The sequence below is a fragment of the Lutra lutra genome, chromosome 3 (genome assembly GCF_902655055.1).
Source record: "Lutra lutra chromosome 3, mLutLut1.2, whole genome shotgun sequence".
NCBI classification, from domain to species: domain Eukaryota; kingdom Metazoa; phylum Chordata; class Mammalia; order Carnivora; family Mustelidae; genus Lutra; species Lutra lutra.
The window spans coordinates 79,056,615-79,072,555 of record NC_062280.1 but is presented as its reverse complement, the minus strand read 5'-3'; the positions used below and the strand labels follow the sequence as shown (position 1 = coordinate 79,072,555).

Below are 15,941 nucleotides of genomic sequence, written 5' to 3'. Positions count from 1 at the left end.
GAGTTGCAGACCAGATTCTGTGGAGCTCAGCCATGTTAATTTTGCAAACTAATGTTTGTATGATGGTGATAAACTCCTATTTGTTTGAGGATGATGAGCAGTCTTCAATTTCATTAGCAAAGAAGTAGGAGATCATTGATTCTAGGAGAGTGCCTGAGAGAACCAAGCAAAAACATGAGGGAGACCTGCCAGAGGTGGAGGTCCATGGGTGCTCGTGGGATGTAGAATGCCATGTTATTCTGCAAGTCAGGATGTTACATTCCATCCTAGATGTTGAGGAGAATGAATTGTTCATATAAAACCTTCCCCACATTTGAAGAATTCTTTGTCACTTAATTTTGTGCAGCCTGCTCCTTTAACTTATTCATGTATTTTTTTTTCTTAAAGAAAAATGCCAAGACAGTTCCTTTACAACCTTTTCTTCCCAACAGTGGAATGCAAGCGAATCAATATCTAATGGTTTCTGTGCAAAGCTCAGTAAATAATAGATTTTATTTTGCCACTGTGGAAAGCAAAATTTAAAAACCTTGTGCAGTTGGGAAGCTGGGAGAGGAAGACTGCTAGCAAAATTATTAGCAAATTAAAGTAGAAATGATGATAATATTTCTGGCTCCATAAAAAGTCTGAGAAATTAACTATTTATACTAAAAGAAGGGGAAAAAAAGGAGGCTGTTGCAATCTGATTTAGGGTGTCAGGGACAAAAACATAATGAATAATGCATGTACTATATCCCTCCATGATTCTTTGCAGTTTCCCAGTTCTTGGGCTTTGGGGGATATATATGTAGATGTGAGTGAAAGCACGTTAGAGGATGAAGAATTGATTTAAGATATATTTTTCATGAATATGCTCTCATATGAATATGTTTGGTTTGAGTTAGCATAAATAAGTGAAAGGAAGTCTTTCCATATTTGAGTCTTGTAGATATAAATTTCCACTTTTCCTTTTATTCTGTTATTTTATTGAGCTACAAGTTACTTCAGCTAGGCAGATGTTTGCTTGTAACAAGAGCTAAGGACCCAAGCATGGCAAGGGTCACTTTTATGATAAGGCTTTGCCACCTCTGAGGCTAGCAGAGGTAAGTGCACTGTAAATGAATCAAATCCAGTTCCGAAAATATAATCACTCTGCTCCTTAGCTATTAGGAAGTGGCCTAGCTCTGCATATGTAGTTGCTTATATATAGTTATGTAAATACCTACTTGAAATCTTCTAAATTACTTTATGATTTGATGTTTTGAAAAATATCTCCTTGGGAAGGTTATGGAGTCTGTTTGTTTATGCTTCAAGTAAAGTTGTATGGTAACAACATCATATTAGACTCAATCCAGTGATGGTTGGTATAGTTTTGCCAAGAATTATTATTAGAGTATGAGCAAATTTCTGAAGAATTACAAATATATAGATAGTTTATCTACATGCATCATGTTTAAGAAATATCTATTTTTAAATGCTAGAAAAGCACAAATCCCCATGTGTATATGGGTGAGAATAATTTGTAAATCAAAGATCATAGCAGTTATTGCTTCAGAAATGGTCTCATCTCAAGAATAGCTCTCCTTAAAAAGGAACCCTCATGAACTGTTCATGGGAATGTAAATTGGTGCAGCCACTGTAGAAAATAGTATGGAGGTTCCTCAAAAAATTAAAAATAGGGGGGCTCCTGGCTGGCTCAGTTGGTATAACATGCAAATCCTGATCTCAGGGTTGTGAGTTCAAGCCTCCCATTAGGTGTAGAGCTTACTTAAAAAAAAATTAGAAACACCATGTGATCCAGTAATTTTATTACTGGGTGTTTACCCAAAGAAAACAAACACACTGGGGCGCCTGGGTGGCTCAGTGGGTTAAACCTCTGCCTTCGGCTCAGGTCATTATCTCAGGGTCCTGGGATCGAGTCCCGCATCGGGCTCTCTGCTCAGTGGGGAGCCTGCTTCCCTCTCTCTCTCTGCCTTCCTCTCTGCCTACTTGTGATCTCTCTCTGTGTGTCAAATAAATAAATAAAATCTTTGGAAAAAAAAAAGAAAACAAATACACTAATTTAAAAAAGATATATGAACTCCTTTGTTTATTGCAGCATTACTCATAATAGCTAAATAAGGAGGCAACCTAAGTGTCCACTGATAGATGAATGGATAAATATGTGGTACACACACACACACACACACACACACACACACACACTGGAATATTACTTGATCAAACAAAGAATGAGATCTTGTCATTTGTGACCAGATAAATGGACATAGAAGGTATTATGTTAAGTGAAATAAGTCACACTGAGAAAGACAAATATGAGTTCACTTACATGTGGAATCTAAAAAACAAAACAAATGAAAAAAAAGCAAAGCAGAATGGATCCATAAATACAAATAACAAGCTGGTTATTGCCAGAGGGGATGTGGTGGGGAGGATGGGCAAAAGGGATGAAGGGAGTGAGAGGTATATAGGCTTCCAATTATGGGATGAATATGTCACAGTGATAAGAGGCACACATAGGAAATATGGTCAATGGTATTCTAACAGTTATGTGTGGGGACAGATGGTAGCCACATTTTTGGTGAGCATGGCATAATGTATAGACTTGTCTAATTACTGTATTGTATATACCTGCAACTAAAGTCACATTCTGTGCCAACTATATTTCAGCAAGAAAAGAATATCTCTTTAAAAAAACTGTAACATTTCCATTAAAAATAAAGCAACTAAACAATAGACCTAGATATCTTTCCTTTTTTGACAAATGGGAATATAAATATTTTGTGAATAACAAAGTAATTATTGGAGTAGACTTCTTCAGAATAGCAACCAACATTGAAATTACCCATAATTTATTTATTTGAGGTCTTTATTCTAGAGAAATTCTGTGTTAAAAATTATCTGCAGAACAAGAGAAGTGCTGTGTGTAGTGTGAGAAAATCCTCACCTCTCTAATGGATGAGAATGACGTTGCTACTCTTGCTTTGTAGAATAGCACCTATCCCCATCAATGGTGATTTCTAGAACTTAAACGCTGCTAGTATGGTGTTTGATACTCTTCTTGGGACTGCTACTTTAAAACATGTTATCTATAAGTTCAACTGCAAGTAAAATTTATTTTGATTAGAAAACATCAGCTGGTCATCAAAAGCTTCTGCCTTTTATTGGTCTATGCTAACATAAAACATTTCTTAAACAAAATACTTTTATTGACTTTCTGTGATTCATGTGCTCTTTTTTCCTTTTTCTGTGTCACAGCATAGACAGATGCCATTTATGTTTAATGAAGCTTTCTCAGGCAGACTAGTTTAAAGAAATCTTTACACAAACTAAAATGCTTCCTGAGATAATTGTGTATTATTATCTATTTTTATATTGGCTTTAATGACTAACAACTTACCATGGTTATGATGCATATATGACATATATTTGTCAACTAATATATAAACAGTATAGTAATCCACTTTCCAAGATTTTAAGTGATTTATCCTATATATAAAACATTTTGAGACAATACAAACTTTAATTACATATGCCTGTCTTATATATAAAATGTACTCTTGTCACTACTCACCAGATTTAAAAAGCATGGAACTTCTCATTTTTAAATTATGTATCTAGTAACTTCTTCCAATAAGTATAAAAATACCATTGAGTTAAATAGCAGTTATTTGGCCTCTAGATGGGACTCTTGGCTGCTCTTAAGAACTTTACTGAGTTCACTGGGTTGTAATCAAACCTACTTACTGAGTTGCTTTTAGATCAGGAACTAATATTTAGAAAAATGACCTGTAATCTGTAAAGTATATATGAATGCAGGTGGGACCCCACAGAGGCAAACCAGTTACCTGAGCATCAGCAGGAAGTTGCCTTTCAGTAGGCATTGATTCTACTTCCACAGGCACTAAACATACCTCTTTCAGGATTCGGGGTTCATGCCCTCTTCATGCGTGGCAGTGAACAGGGTTTCCTCAGGATTTGGGTGGTTTGCTGAAGAGGAGAAGCTTATGAACATATTGACATTAAATAAGAGGCTAGGTAAATAGAAGTAACATGAATGTAGTCCCAGGAGAAAGAGATCAGACACATAGAATGGTGAAGAGCCTCCTCACCACCAAATTTGGATCGAATCTTACCAAGAAAAATGAATGACTAAAAAGAGAGCTCATGGTGAATTTTGCTTATAGCGAAAATGTTGTATTTTTCAGAACGCTGCAAATGTAAGCCTATTAGAGCTACACAGAAGACCTATTTCCGAAACAATTACAACTATGGTAAGGATAACTTCATGGTTGACCTATAAACTGATGTGCTGAGAAAGGGGTGTGTGTGTGTGTGTGTGTGTGTGTGCGCGCGCGTGCATGCACGCACGCTTGTGCATGAGCTTGTAGGGCAGTTTAAAATTAAGGCTTAGAACCAAACAAGGACAACTTTCAAGCACAAGTTTACTGTTCCTCCCGAGCAATTAAAATGTCTCATGGGCAAAATTCTTTTTTTTTCTTTTTTCTCATGGGCAGAACTTTTAACAAATGCTTGATTTTACAGCAGCTCAGGCTGCGTTGCTGCCATCTTAGAACCATGTAAGTAAGTGAGCACCCAGAGCTGCGTTTCAGACGAGGTGGGAGGGACACTTCTTTCCCTGACAGGCTAAGGAGGGTTGGAGCCTGAGTGTCTGGAGCTGCCCCAGTTTTTCAGTCGTGCTTCGAAGTCCGCTTCCCCAGAGCGCTTTGATGCATAAGGGACTGCTGGGTAATAGAGGACAGCTTGGTTTCTCCAGTCAGTCTAGCTCCTGGAACACACTGACAGAACTGGAAGGTAACACTGGCAAAAGTTGTTAGTATTCAATTAAGGAAATGTTTTTTTGTCCAGCTTGACCAAGAAAAGTGATGTTCTGTTAAAATATTAACTGAAGAACCACCCACTCACTCCAAATGTAGCTGCCAGACTTAACTGAAGGAGGAAAAACCTCCTGTCTCGGTAGCAGGTACTGTGCTGGGTGGTTCCTATACACTGTCCTTCATAGTTTTTTCAACTGCCCCAGGAGGTGTATTATTATGCTAATTTTATCAGTGAATATTGAACCCAGATTGTCCTTTCTTATTTAGAATGTTCTTTTGGGCGCTGGCATGCTTCAGAGTCACAGATATAAATTCCTATTATATTTGAAAGGCTCAGAGTTTTCCAGCTGATAAAATAAGAGACAAATCAACATTTGCTGTAATGGATAGGCATTTTATTGTGATTTTTTTTTCCCCTAGCATCTATGAGGTTAATAAAGGTCATGTGACTATCCCTGAAGAAGATTGCTGATGCTGAGCCAATGAATAAAAATATGACAATTAAATAGATTTTTAAAGGAAACATTATTAAAATAAGAATTTATTATCAAATTTATGTGCCTTATTTTAGAGGATAGAGGACATACAGCACAGATTTATTTTTATTTCTATACTGTTGGGAATCGGAAGGAGAGAAGTTGGTTAAGACTCTGTAAGAGTAATTTTTGATATCTATGAAAATACCGTGTCTTAGAAGGTATAAAGTAGAAAATTCTCAGTGTAAATAAATCTCTTTGAAATAAATGTACTAGTTTCCCAAGTTTTTCTTCAATGAAATCAATTTTTATTTTTTGCTTACTACTCATCTTAAGAGGAATCTAATTTCTCTTAGTCAGTGGTAGATGCGCTTTCCAAGGTTGGAAGGTCATGTTTTTCTGAGAAGTCAAATACCTGGCGGCTCATCTGAGAACCCATTCCTCTAAAAACTGATGTGAAAAATCACAAGGAAATGGAGGTCTCGATTTTTAGGAGATAGTTTTTCAAGACTGAAAAATGTTATGTGAACTTTTTAGTTATACTAAAAACAAAAGCGTAATAAAAAATGTTATTTCAAGGAAGTTTAGTTGACTTTGTATTTATTTTACTTCTCTTATTATTAATTTTTACTTTATCTCACTTTCTTAGAGCTGTGGCAGTTGGTCCTGCTATTTTGGTTAAAAGTTAAAATACCAGTGGTTACAAGTCTGAGTGAACATTATAACGTAAAATGGAATACAAGTCACAATTAGTGGGAAGGAGATCATTTCTTCCTCATAACCAAACAATAACCAGGTTGCCCATAGTTGAAGGGTTTCATGGGTCTGTAGCTACTACTTAAAGCCTCTTTGCGGGGGGAAGGCAAGCACTCAAATGATTAAGTAGAAGGAAGAACTCTGATGCAATTTAAATTTTAAAATATGTTGATTTTTATCACCAGTGTCTGCCTGTGACTAATGAGAAAACAAAGTTGGGGGTGGGAGTAAATGATAATTCAGACAACCTCTGCTTCATTCAGATTAATTCAGTAAAAGCTCTTGAGCTTTAACCAAATTACTTGAATAATAAAGTAAGTCTTGTAGAGAGGTATTTATTTTGGAGTGGGTACATGTGCTAAAAATTTCTAATGAAAATAGTAGACACACTGGGTAAATAAATCATTAGTTAGAGAACATTTGCACAGTTTGCTAATCTCTAAGAGTTGATGGAGGCTCTGAAGCACATTTACATAAACCAGGACACAAAAAAATGTCTGCGAGCCAGGCTTGTCAATTTATCTGAATCTCCCAAACGCCATTTCAAAAAGGGTAATCTTATTTTTTTGTTAAAATAAAGATGCGAGAACACGAAGAAGGGATTCCTTTGCTTGCAAGTTAACACCAAGCAGGGACAGCTGGGTAGTTCTATTTCATTCACGGTAGTCCTCATACTTTCTCCGGAAATTGAAATACCTGTGGAGCAAAAATAAGGTTTTGTCCTAAAGATTTTAGAATCAGCAACTTAATTTCTCTCATTCATATGTCCTACTGGTAGAACGTTGAACATTTCTGTATGAAGTCGGGGCATTGATAGGAGGAATGGCTTATTGCTGGCTTTACGTTTTCGTGGATTACTTTTTTCCATTCCTTTGTAATCCAAAAGACCCTAAAATCTGTGGGAAGGAACTCAGACAAAAGTGATTTGCAGAGATATGCCTAAGAGGCTTTTGAAAAGTGGATTCATTTAGATACGTTTTGTCTTCCTCTCTGTAACGTCCCTGAATATTGGACTAGAGAGCTGGGCCAAAAGCCACTGGCTTCTTGCTAATTGACATTTTTACTTCTTTGCAGACCTTTTCAAAGCCCTCCTTAAAAGAGGGGGGGGGGGAGACAAGCTCATTTATCAGAAGAAGGAATCTAAAACATTTGGCTCTTCCAGAGGACAGAATATACAGATTAGAAGCAGAACCGTACTTTGTAGATTCAGAGTTAAATACTTGGACTTTGCAGCTGAGCTGGTTACTTTAGGGGGGTTCATCTTTATACTGAGAAGTGAAGGTGGCTTTTGTGAGCTACACTGGGTGTCAGGATTTCCGTTGAGTGAGGTACATCATGCAATGAACTTAGTAGACCATGTTCCATAGCTCATGAAGGGAGGGAATGTGGGGGGTCTGACTTCAAAACACATGGAGCTGTGGTAGCAGTTCTTATTCAAGAAGAAAATGTAGTATACCTACAGGAGAATATAAAAGATAATCTGTACTGAAACAAAGGAGAAAGGAGCTGGTGTCTGAATAGTCCCTAAGATGAGCAAGGTGGAGAGTTTGCAGAAGCAGCTGGGGAACACTATAGAACAGGGCTTTAAAACACTGAAGAGGCCCCAACTCTTTAGAAAATCCATTAATACATCTGATAGAAACAAAACATATCAAATACCAGGTCTTTACACAGAGTGAAATTAATATAAATTCCTGTTGGCAGCAACTCAAAGCACATATGTACACATTCAAAATAAAATTTTGGAGGAAAATCACCTCACAGTCACTCAACCTTTGATTATCTAAGTGGATTTCTCACAATGAAATACATGCACACACATATGCCTACACACACACACACACACACACACACACACACACACACACACATGTATGCATACTTGAATTGGAAGGGGATCGGGGCTGAAGAGTAAAGGGGCAGTTGTGTTATGTAGTGTGTCATTCACTACCATCTAAGGCAAAAAAATCTGGGCAACATTTTTGAATTGACTAGAAAGGAGCCTACCTGTCTTTTTTGATTAGGGCATTATTGTGTATCATATTACCACATCAGCTTTATTTTCTTTTATCTAGTCATTCGGGCTAAAGTTAAAGAAGTAAAGACCAAGTGTCATGACGTGACTGTTGTAGTTGAGGTGAAGGAGATTCTAAAGGCTTCTCTGGTAAACATTCCAAGGGACACCATTAACCTTTATACCAGCTCTGGCTGCCTGTGTCCTCCACTTAATGTTAACGAGGAGTATATCATCATGGGCTATGAAGATGAGGAACGCTCCAGGTAATTCACTCCCTAAGGATTCAGAATAATTGCTGTGCTTCTCCTTTCTTTTATCCTATGCATTTCTCTAGACCTCTTACTCTGGGGTTCTTACCTGGGGCTCTGTCTACCTTCTAGGGAGATAGGCTTTTGTTGGGTCCCTCAATGTAATGTTTTGGATAGAAAAGTGTATGTGTGCAATTTGTGGGTGTGCATTTCTCTGGGGAGAGCGGTCATAACATCATTTCTTCTTAAGGGAGTCCATGACTCCCAGATTGCTAAAAATTACTGCCCTAAACTTGGCGGTCCTACTCTAGAATAAATAGTAAATCTTTCTTGACAATGATTCCTTGTGTTTTTCAATAATGCATTTTAATTTTCGAAAATGGTTGCTTCTTTAAAAAATACAGATTACTGTTGGTGGAAGGTTCTATTGCTGAGAAATGGAAGGATCGACTTGGTAAAAAAGTTAAGGTAAGCCTGTATCTTATGTTCAAAGTGATACATAAAAATAAAAGTAGAAAAATAGTCATTTGTGATTTACATGAAAGAGTTGCACTTAAGAGCATGAGAAATACTTAAAGCTGAGACGTATGTGTCTGTCTGTCTCTCTGTCTGGGTCTGGGTCTCAAATTCTGAGGATGGAGTTTGTTTTTAATGTCAATTTAATTTAAGGAGTGAATTCTTTGTAATGTATCAGAGATTTAGCCATAATAAATCTTCTCACAGTGAGAAATCTGACTATGGTTAGTTTAGTCCTGGTTGGGTGGCTCCACATTATCCTTAGGGCTACAGGATCATCATTGCTTCCTGTTCTGCCATTTTTAAGGGAACTGCTTCCATGCTCATATTCACCTGGAGGTCACAAGATGGCTGCCCACCTCCAGCATCCCACCTATATTTCAGAGAGAAAAAAGGGGAAGTAGAAAGGGCTTTCCAAGTGTCCCATTTGGCAATTTGTACTTAGGTTTTAGTCTCCCTTCCATCCCTACCTGCAAGAGAAGATGACAAGTGTCGTTTTTTAGCTGGACATATTGCTTCCTTGAACAAATTGCAGTTCTGTGAGTCAAAGAAGAAGGGGATAATAAATGATGGGCGGGAAACTACCAACTTCGTCTCAATTCATAGACACCAATTCCTCTGTACAAGCTGCAGCCACATTCATCTGTATGTAAGAGATCTGACCAAATCAGTCTTTATAGCAGTAATGGAGGTTTATTTTTAAGCCAATGATTCTTAGATTCTGGAAATGAGGTGTTTTTAGAAATCACAGTAAATTATTATAGAAAGTTAGAAGGTTTCATTTCTTCTTACTATACTAAGCAAATCTGCCTCAAAGAAAGGAATGTATGCATAGAATGGCAAAGAATTGAAAAGTGTGTGCGTGTGCGTGTGCGTGTGTGTGTGTGTGTGTGTGTGTGTGTGTGTGTGTGTGTAGTGGGCAAGGAGGGAGAAAGAAAGAGTGGGAATTGTACCAAACATAATACATCCCCTTCCTTCTGTGAGTCTGAAGGCTTGGGAAACATTTACAGGGTAAGTTAAACACCCCTGGGCAGTTTATCTTATACATCTGGCACTTGACAGAGCAGACACATTTCAGTTTAAGTGACCTACAAAAATGTAAAGGGCATTAGTTTTCAGGGAGAAACTACCCTTTGGTAAGTTCTTTTTTCCCCCCAGTATATTTGTCAAAGTGAGATGTATTTCAGGTTCAGACTTACGGGAATTCTCCATTTGTGTCTCTTTTCAGTTACTTTGGTGTTTATTAAAAAAATGGCTCTTTTTCAGGAAGTTGGAATCTCTTACTGTCCTTTTAATTTGGTTTTCTGCTTGCTAATGCAGAACAGGAATTTGTCCTAAATTCCTGTACCAGTTGGAAGAGTTTTCAACATCCCTGCTGCAAAGCATGTAACAAGGCTTTCTGCTTCTCTTTTGGTATACCCAAACAGCGACCATCATGTAAAGACCCAGGACACATGGCTGGTTTATCCTATTTCTTACACAAATATATTTTCCATTGCTTTTTACAGGGGACTCTCAGAGTTACTATGAAGTCCTTATATTCTCAGTCTGGATTTAAACATGCTAAAGGGAAGAATTAAACCAAAATGTGAACAATTTTTAATTCACATGCAGACACTCATGGCTAAAGATCTTGGGTAGAAAGTCTCTTTTGTCTAGAATTATTGAGATTCTTACTTTAGTTTTCCTGTCAATATGAGGATGTGAAAAAAAGTTTTAGGGAGGATACCATTTTTTTCCCCCAAATAAGAGTTGCCCTTTTCAGCTGATTTCTTTTTCTTTTTTGCTCAGTGAATAGAATAAGAATTTAATAAAGACCTTCTTATGATTTTGCCATACAAATTGTTGTTTACCTAAGTCTCTGGTGTAGCAGGATGTTCAAATCAAAATATTTGGTCTGCCTTGGGGAGCTGAGAATCAGACTATTTTTTAATATGAAAACAGTAAGATTGTGTAATTAAGTAGGCTAGAATGAAGAATTATTTGTAGTAAATGAAAAATGATAATTTATTATGTACTAAGCCCTTTATATATTGTTAAACTTCAGAACAGCCTTATAAGTCTGCTCTATTAATTTCAATGTGTTAATGACAAAAATGAGGTTTAATAAGTTCAAGAAACTTTCCACAGTAACTGGTAGAAGTAGAATTTGAATTTGGGCCCTCTGACCTTAGCTCCTTGCTGCTCATTGTGGTCTCTGCACCAGCAACACTGGCATCACGGGGGAGCTTTCTAGGTATGAAAATTTTGGGCCCCATCCCAGACCTACCGAATGACAATCTACAATTTTAACAGTATCTCCAGGTTATTTCTATATTTATCAAAATTTGAAAAGTACTGTTGTAGTCCTTATTCACTACCTGTAATATCCAAAATATAACTTCCTTTTAATTTATTATTTTACATGTAGACCCTCCTGGCATTGTTATTATGGAATATTAGTGAACTTGATTGTGGGTGTTAGAAACATTGTGAACATCTGCTTTGTACAACTTTGAGTGTAGACCCTCATCTGTTGTGATTGTTGCACTTGATAGAAATTACTTGGAAATACATTTTTTAAAGGATTTTATTTATTTATTTGACAGAGATCACAAGTAGGCAGAGAGGGAGGCAGAGGGGTGGGGTGGGGGGGAAGCAGGCTCTCTGCTGAACAGAGAGCCCGATGCGTGGCTCAATCCCAGGACCCTGAGATCATGACCTGAGCCAAAGGCAGGGGCTTAGCCCACTAAACCACCCAGGTGCCCCTTGGAAATATATTTTTAAGAGATCCCATTTGCCCCCCAAATTTCCATTTTTTTCACTGCTTAAATCACATATGTCTTAAAAGGCTAAGTTCTGACCCATCATCAGAGAAAATGAAAAATAGCACTTCAAAGTCTGAGTGTCTTCCATTCATTGCCAGACTTATGTATATTACCTCCATAAATACCCACAGGTTTGGACAGAACCATTTGACATGGAAATTTTAAGTTTAAGGATTGATAGGAAAACATGGCTGACATATTCCAGGTGGCCAATTTTGTGCTTTTTATGGTCAGAGAATTGTATCCGTATAGCATCATCTGATAACAAAACTTTATACTCTTTTATGATCAGAGAATTATGTCTGTATAGCATCTCAGGAAAACAAAATTTTATACTTTTGGAAAATGCTTTTGCGATCGGACTTTGCGGTCTTAAGTTGTTAGAATAATAGAAATGATAACCCTGGCGATATGTGCCTATGACCATTTAATGTTTTATATTTCACAGCGCTGGGATATGAAGCTCCGTCATCTTGGACTGAATAAAAGTGATTCTAGCCATAGTGATTCCACTCAGAGTCAGAAGTCTGGCAGGAACTCCAACCCCCGGCAAGCACGCAACTAAATCCTGAAATGCAGAAAGAACATCAGTGGACTTCCTATTAAGACTTGCGTTGCTGGACCAGCAAAGGAAAATTGCACTATTGCACGCCATATTCTATTTTTTACCACAAAAATCATGTGGTAACTGATATTACTTCTATTTTCTCTCTTGTTTTCTGTTTTTCTCTTCCCTCCCCCCACCTCTTTTTTTGTGGTCTGAGTGCAGATCCTTAAATATATGTATTCTGTTTCACTAATCCTGGGAAAACTGTTCTTTGCAATAATAATAAATTAAACATGTTGATACCAGGGCCTCTTTGCTGGAGTAAATGTTAATTTGCTGTTCTGCACCCAGATTGGGAATGCAATATTGGATGCAAAGAGAGCTTTCTGGTATCCACAGAAAGCTAGATATGCCATAAAACAGTCTGCTTATCTAATTGCAATTGCCTCATTTTCACATGCCTTTCGGGCATTCTCCTCACGCTTAAAAGTTCTGAATGTTTATAAAGGTAAAATGGCAGTTTGAAATCAAATGCCACACAGGCCAGGCAATCAAGCACCAGGAAGCATTTATGAGGAAACGACACACAAGATAACTTATTTGCAAGATCGGCAGGAAGCAAAATAAATAGTTCTAGGAGCTGGGGAAAGAACATTTCACTTGATTGAGAAACACCACTGAAACCAGTGGCTGTTGGGGTGTAAACAGTAGCATTTTTCTTTGGGCAATACATTTGGTTTGTTTATGAATATATTAATCAGCATTAGGGAAGCGAATTATAACTAGACATCTGCTATTATCGGCGTAGCTCTGTTAAATTTTCTTCCCTTTAAATAAACTCATTGGTGTGAGTCTTTTTTTCCCCACCTTTTAAAATAAATCTTGACTTGCTGCGTTGACCAGGAAAAGAAAGTATGTATGCATGTGCACCGGGTGTTATTTTTGAAAGATACAGAGCTCTATAAAATGCTGTAGTTTGCAGGATGGTAAAATGTGGGAGGGTGTGCCTATGTGTATGTGCGTGTGTATGTGTGTGTGCACTCACACCCAAGCTGGACTGAATTACAGGCCTGTACTTTATCACTTGGATTTGTGCTGTTTAATGCTCAGTAAAATATGCCTAATAAAAGGAATTCTGGTTGTCAGGAGAACAGTTTTTCTGACTTTTGAACCACATGCACAATCTCACTAACCAAGCTGCAGTGTCCCTAGGGACCTTGGGGGGACAACTGATACTTTTCCTTCTTTCCTTCTTCTAGCCAGGTTCTTCTCTTCAATTTACATATTTCATATTAGCAGAACCAAATTTCTAAGCTATGGCATGCTGAAAATAAAACATTTATGAAGCAAAATGGTGCTGTGCTTCCTTCTACCAGGGCAATCGTGCCAGAATGAAATTCTGGAACAATCATTTCCCCAAATAGTTAATAATTCCTCTAAATTCTCCCTTTTGAAAGTAAGAGATCATCCTGACATTCTGGCTGTTACTTAAGCCCCTGCAGTTTGGGAATCTCAGAAGAGTCGCCACTTTTGCCCCCTGTGAAGATTGTATGCTTTTTGAGCTGCCGAATGGTTGCTAGTGGGTAATTTGGCCACTTGCTCTTTGGGGTTTATTCTCAAATGGCTGGGGAAGGTGCATCTTTTTCTAGATGCTGCTGCCATAACCTTAAAAAGGTGAGTTTGGGGGCACCTGGGTGGCTCAGTTGTTAAGTGTACTCAGGTCATGGTTCTGGGGTCCTGGGATCAAGCCCCGCATCAGGCTCCCTGCTCAGCAGGAGGCCTGCTTCTCCCTCTCCCACTCCCCCTGCTTGTGTTTCCTCTCTCGCTGTGTCTCTCTCTGTCAAATAAATAATTTTTTAAAAAGGTGAGTTTGGGGGTGCCTGGGTGGCTCAGTTGGTTAAGCGACTGCCTTCGGCTTGGGTCGTGATCCTGGAGTCCCAGGATCGAGTCCTCTCTCCTTAGCAGGGAGTCTGCTTCTCCTAACCCTCCCCCGTCTCATGCTCTCTCTCTCTCAAATAAGCAAATAAAATCTTTAAAAAATTTTTTTAAAAAAAGGTGAGTTTGGGTGTCACAGGAGAGTCATGAAGTGGCACAAGGGAAGACCCATATCTTGGGATTTCTCATTGTGGTGTTGACGCCTCAACTTGAGCTTCAAGGATTCAGAACTGGAAAGTCATGCTTCTTCAATGTTCTATTTCTTTCATGTGTTTTTCATGTTCACTATGGGCAGAAGGGCAAGAATGGACTGAAGGAGGTTGAAAAGAATTGGTTTCTCAAATCCATGAAATGTCATCTCTTCCAAAGCATAGTAAGGAAGACTTTTTTTTAGAGAGAGTGTGAGAGAGAATGGGGGAGGGACAGAGGCAGAGGGAGAATCTTAAGCAGGCTCCATGCCCAGGGTAGAGCTGGACCAGGGCGGGGATTGATCTCGCGCCCCTGAGATCACAACTTGAGCCAAAATCAAGAGTTGGTTGCTTAACCAACTGAGCCACTCAGGGACCTCCCCCATAGTAAGAGGAATTTTAAGTGATGAAATATTCTGATGTACAGTGGAAGACACAGACGTGTCCAGGCCCTGCAGTATTTTTTTCAGGGTTGAGAGAATAGCTATGGTGGTGGTAATAATTAGTTTCTATGTAGAGATGTGACATAGTTTATGCTCAGAACATATACAATTATAGTTATAAACAAAAGAGCACTCCATTTTTGGATTCACCTGTGTTCTCTGCCACGTTCCCTTTAGTGATCTCTACTGGCAATGCTTGATTTTGCTCATTCTATGCACAGCTCTGTCAGCAAACTTTCCAATGATATGAGGTCTGTGAATTGTGGTGTTGATAATGTGCTCCTGGTATTTCGCTACGATAGTTGCAATATCTTCATTAATAAATTATGTACAGGCCTCTCTTGGGAGATAACTTGATTTTCATCATGATGGTCGTGTTTCTAATCAGACTGCAAAATCATTTCCACTCTCCAATTGCCATAATACACATACATCTTATTCGTGCCTCTCTACGGGCTTTTCTGACATGTACTAACTTTCAAAGCCACTAAAAATTTAATATATATGCACCTTTGTGGGTAACCTTGAGATCTAAAGAGTTAATTTAAAATTTCTTTGAGCAATTTTGTTCACCTTCAGGATTTTAATTTCCCCAGCCCAAGTAACAACACCAAAATGTTAGGTGCATGCTGAATAGACTGGCAAAAATTAAAATAACAGCAAATTTGGATTCTCTGCACAGATATGTGAGTATTTTACTGTGTCACATATAGAGTGTAATCTGATTCGGTGCCATATGTTGCACTGAGCATTTGGGGGTGGGGGTGGGACAAATGCATGGCTTTCCACATCTGTTCTGTATTAAGAAGACAAATACAAAAATTACAATCACTGTGAGTAAATAGCACTACTTATTGCCTTCTGCAAGAAATTACTTGCTATTATTTTTTCAACGAGTTAAAATGACAAAAGTATTTCAAGCTTGGTGTTTATTCAGACTGGGAGCTTTAATATTTAGATAATATAAGCATTCAAAAGATGGTAAAAATGAGGTAGAGCAGAGATTTCTCATACTATTACTGAAATCCAACTGATAGAATTTTTGAACATGGTACCCAGCTGTATTAATAACAAAAAATGGTAGAGTCAGACCTTTTTTAAGTTATCTCTTTGGGTAATAATACCTAACAGTGGCTAGAGCTTTATAAAAAACACCTGTATTTGTGTTACCTCCTGTAATCCTTGAAAGTCTGT

The 15,941-nt window shown here is 38.0% G+C and overlaps 1 protein-coding gene across 1 annotated transcript in view; it reads left to right on the top strand.

The window, feature by feature from the left end:
* Nucleotides 1-13,332, top strand: part of FRZB (frizzled related protein) — a 33,886-nt gene extending 20,554 nt beyond the window's left edge. The window contains exons 3-6 of the mRNA XM_047722520.1: nt 4,185-4,250; nt 8,122-8,326; nt 8,716-8,779; nt 12,083-13,332. Coding sequence (XP_047578476.1) covers nt 4,185-4,250; nt 8,122-8,326; nt 8,716-8,779; nt 12,083-12,199 — 452 coding nt within the window. The 3' untranslated portion in view covers nt 12,200-13,332. The remainder of the gene's footprint in view (nt 1-4,184; nt 4,251-8,121; nt 8,327-8,715; nt 8,780-12,082) is intronic.
* Nucleotides 13,333-15,941: the final 2,609 nt, after the last annotated feature.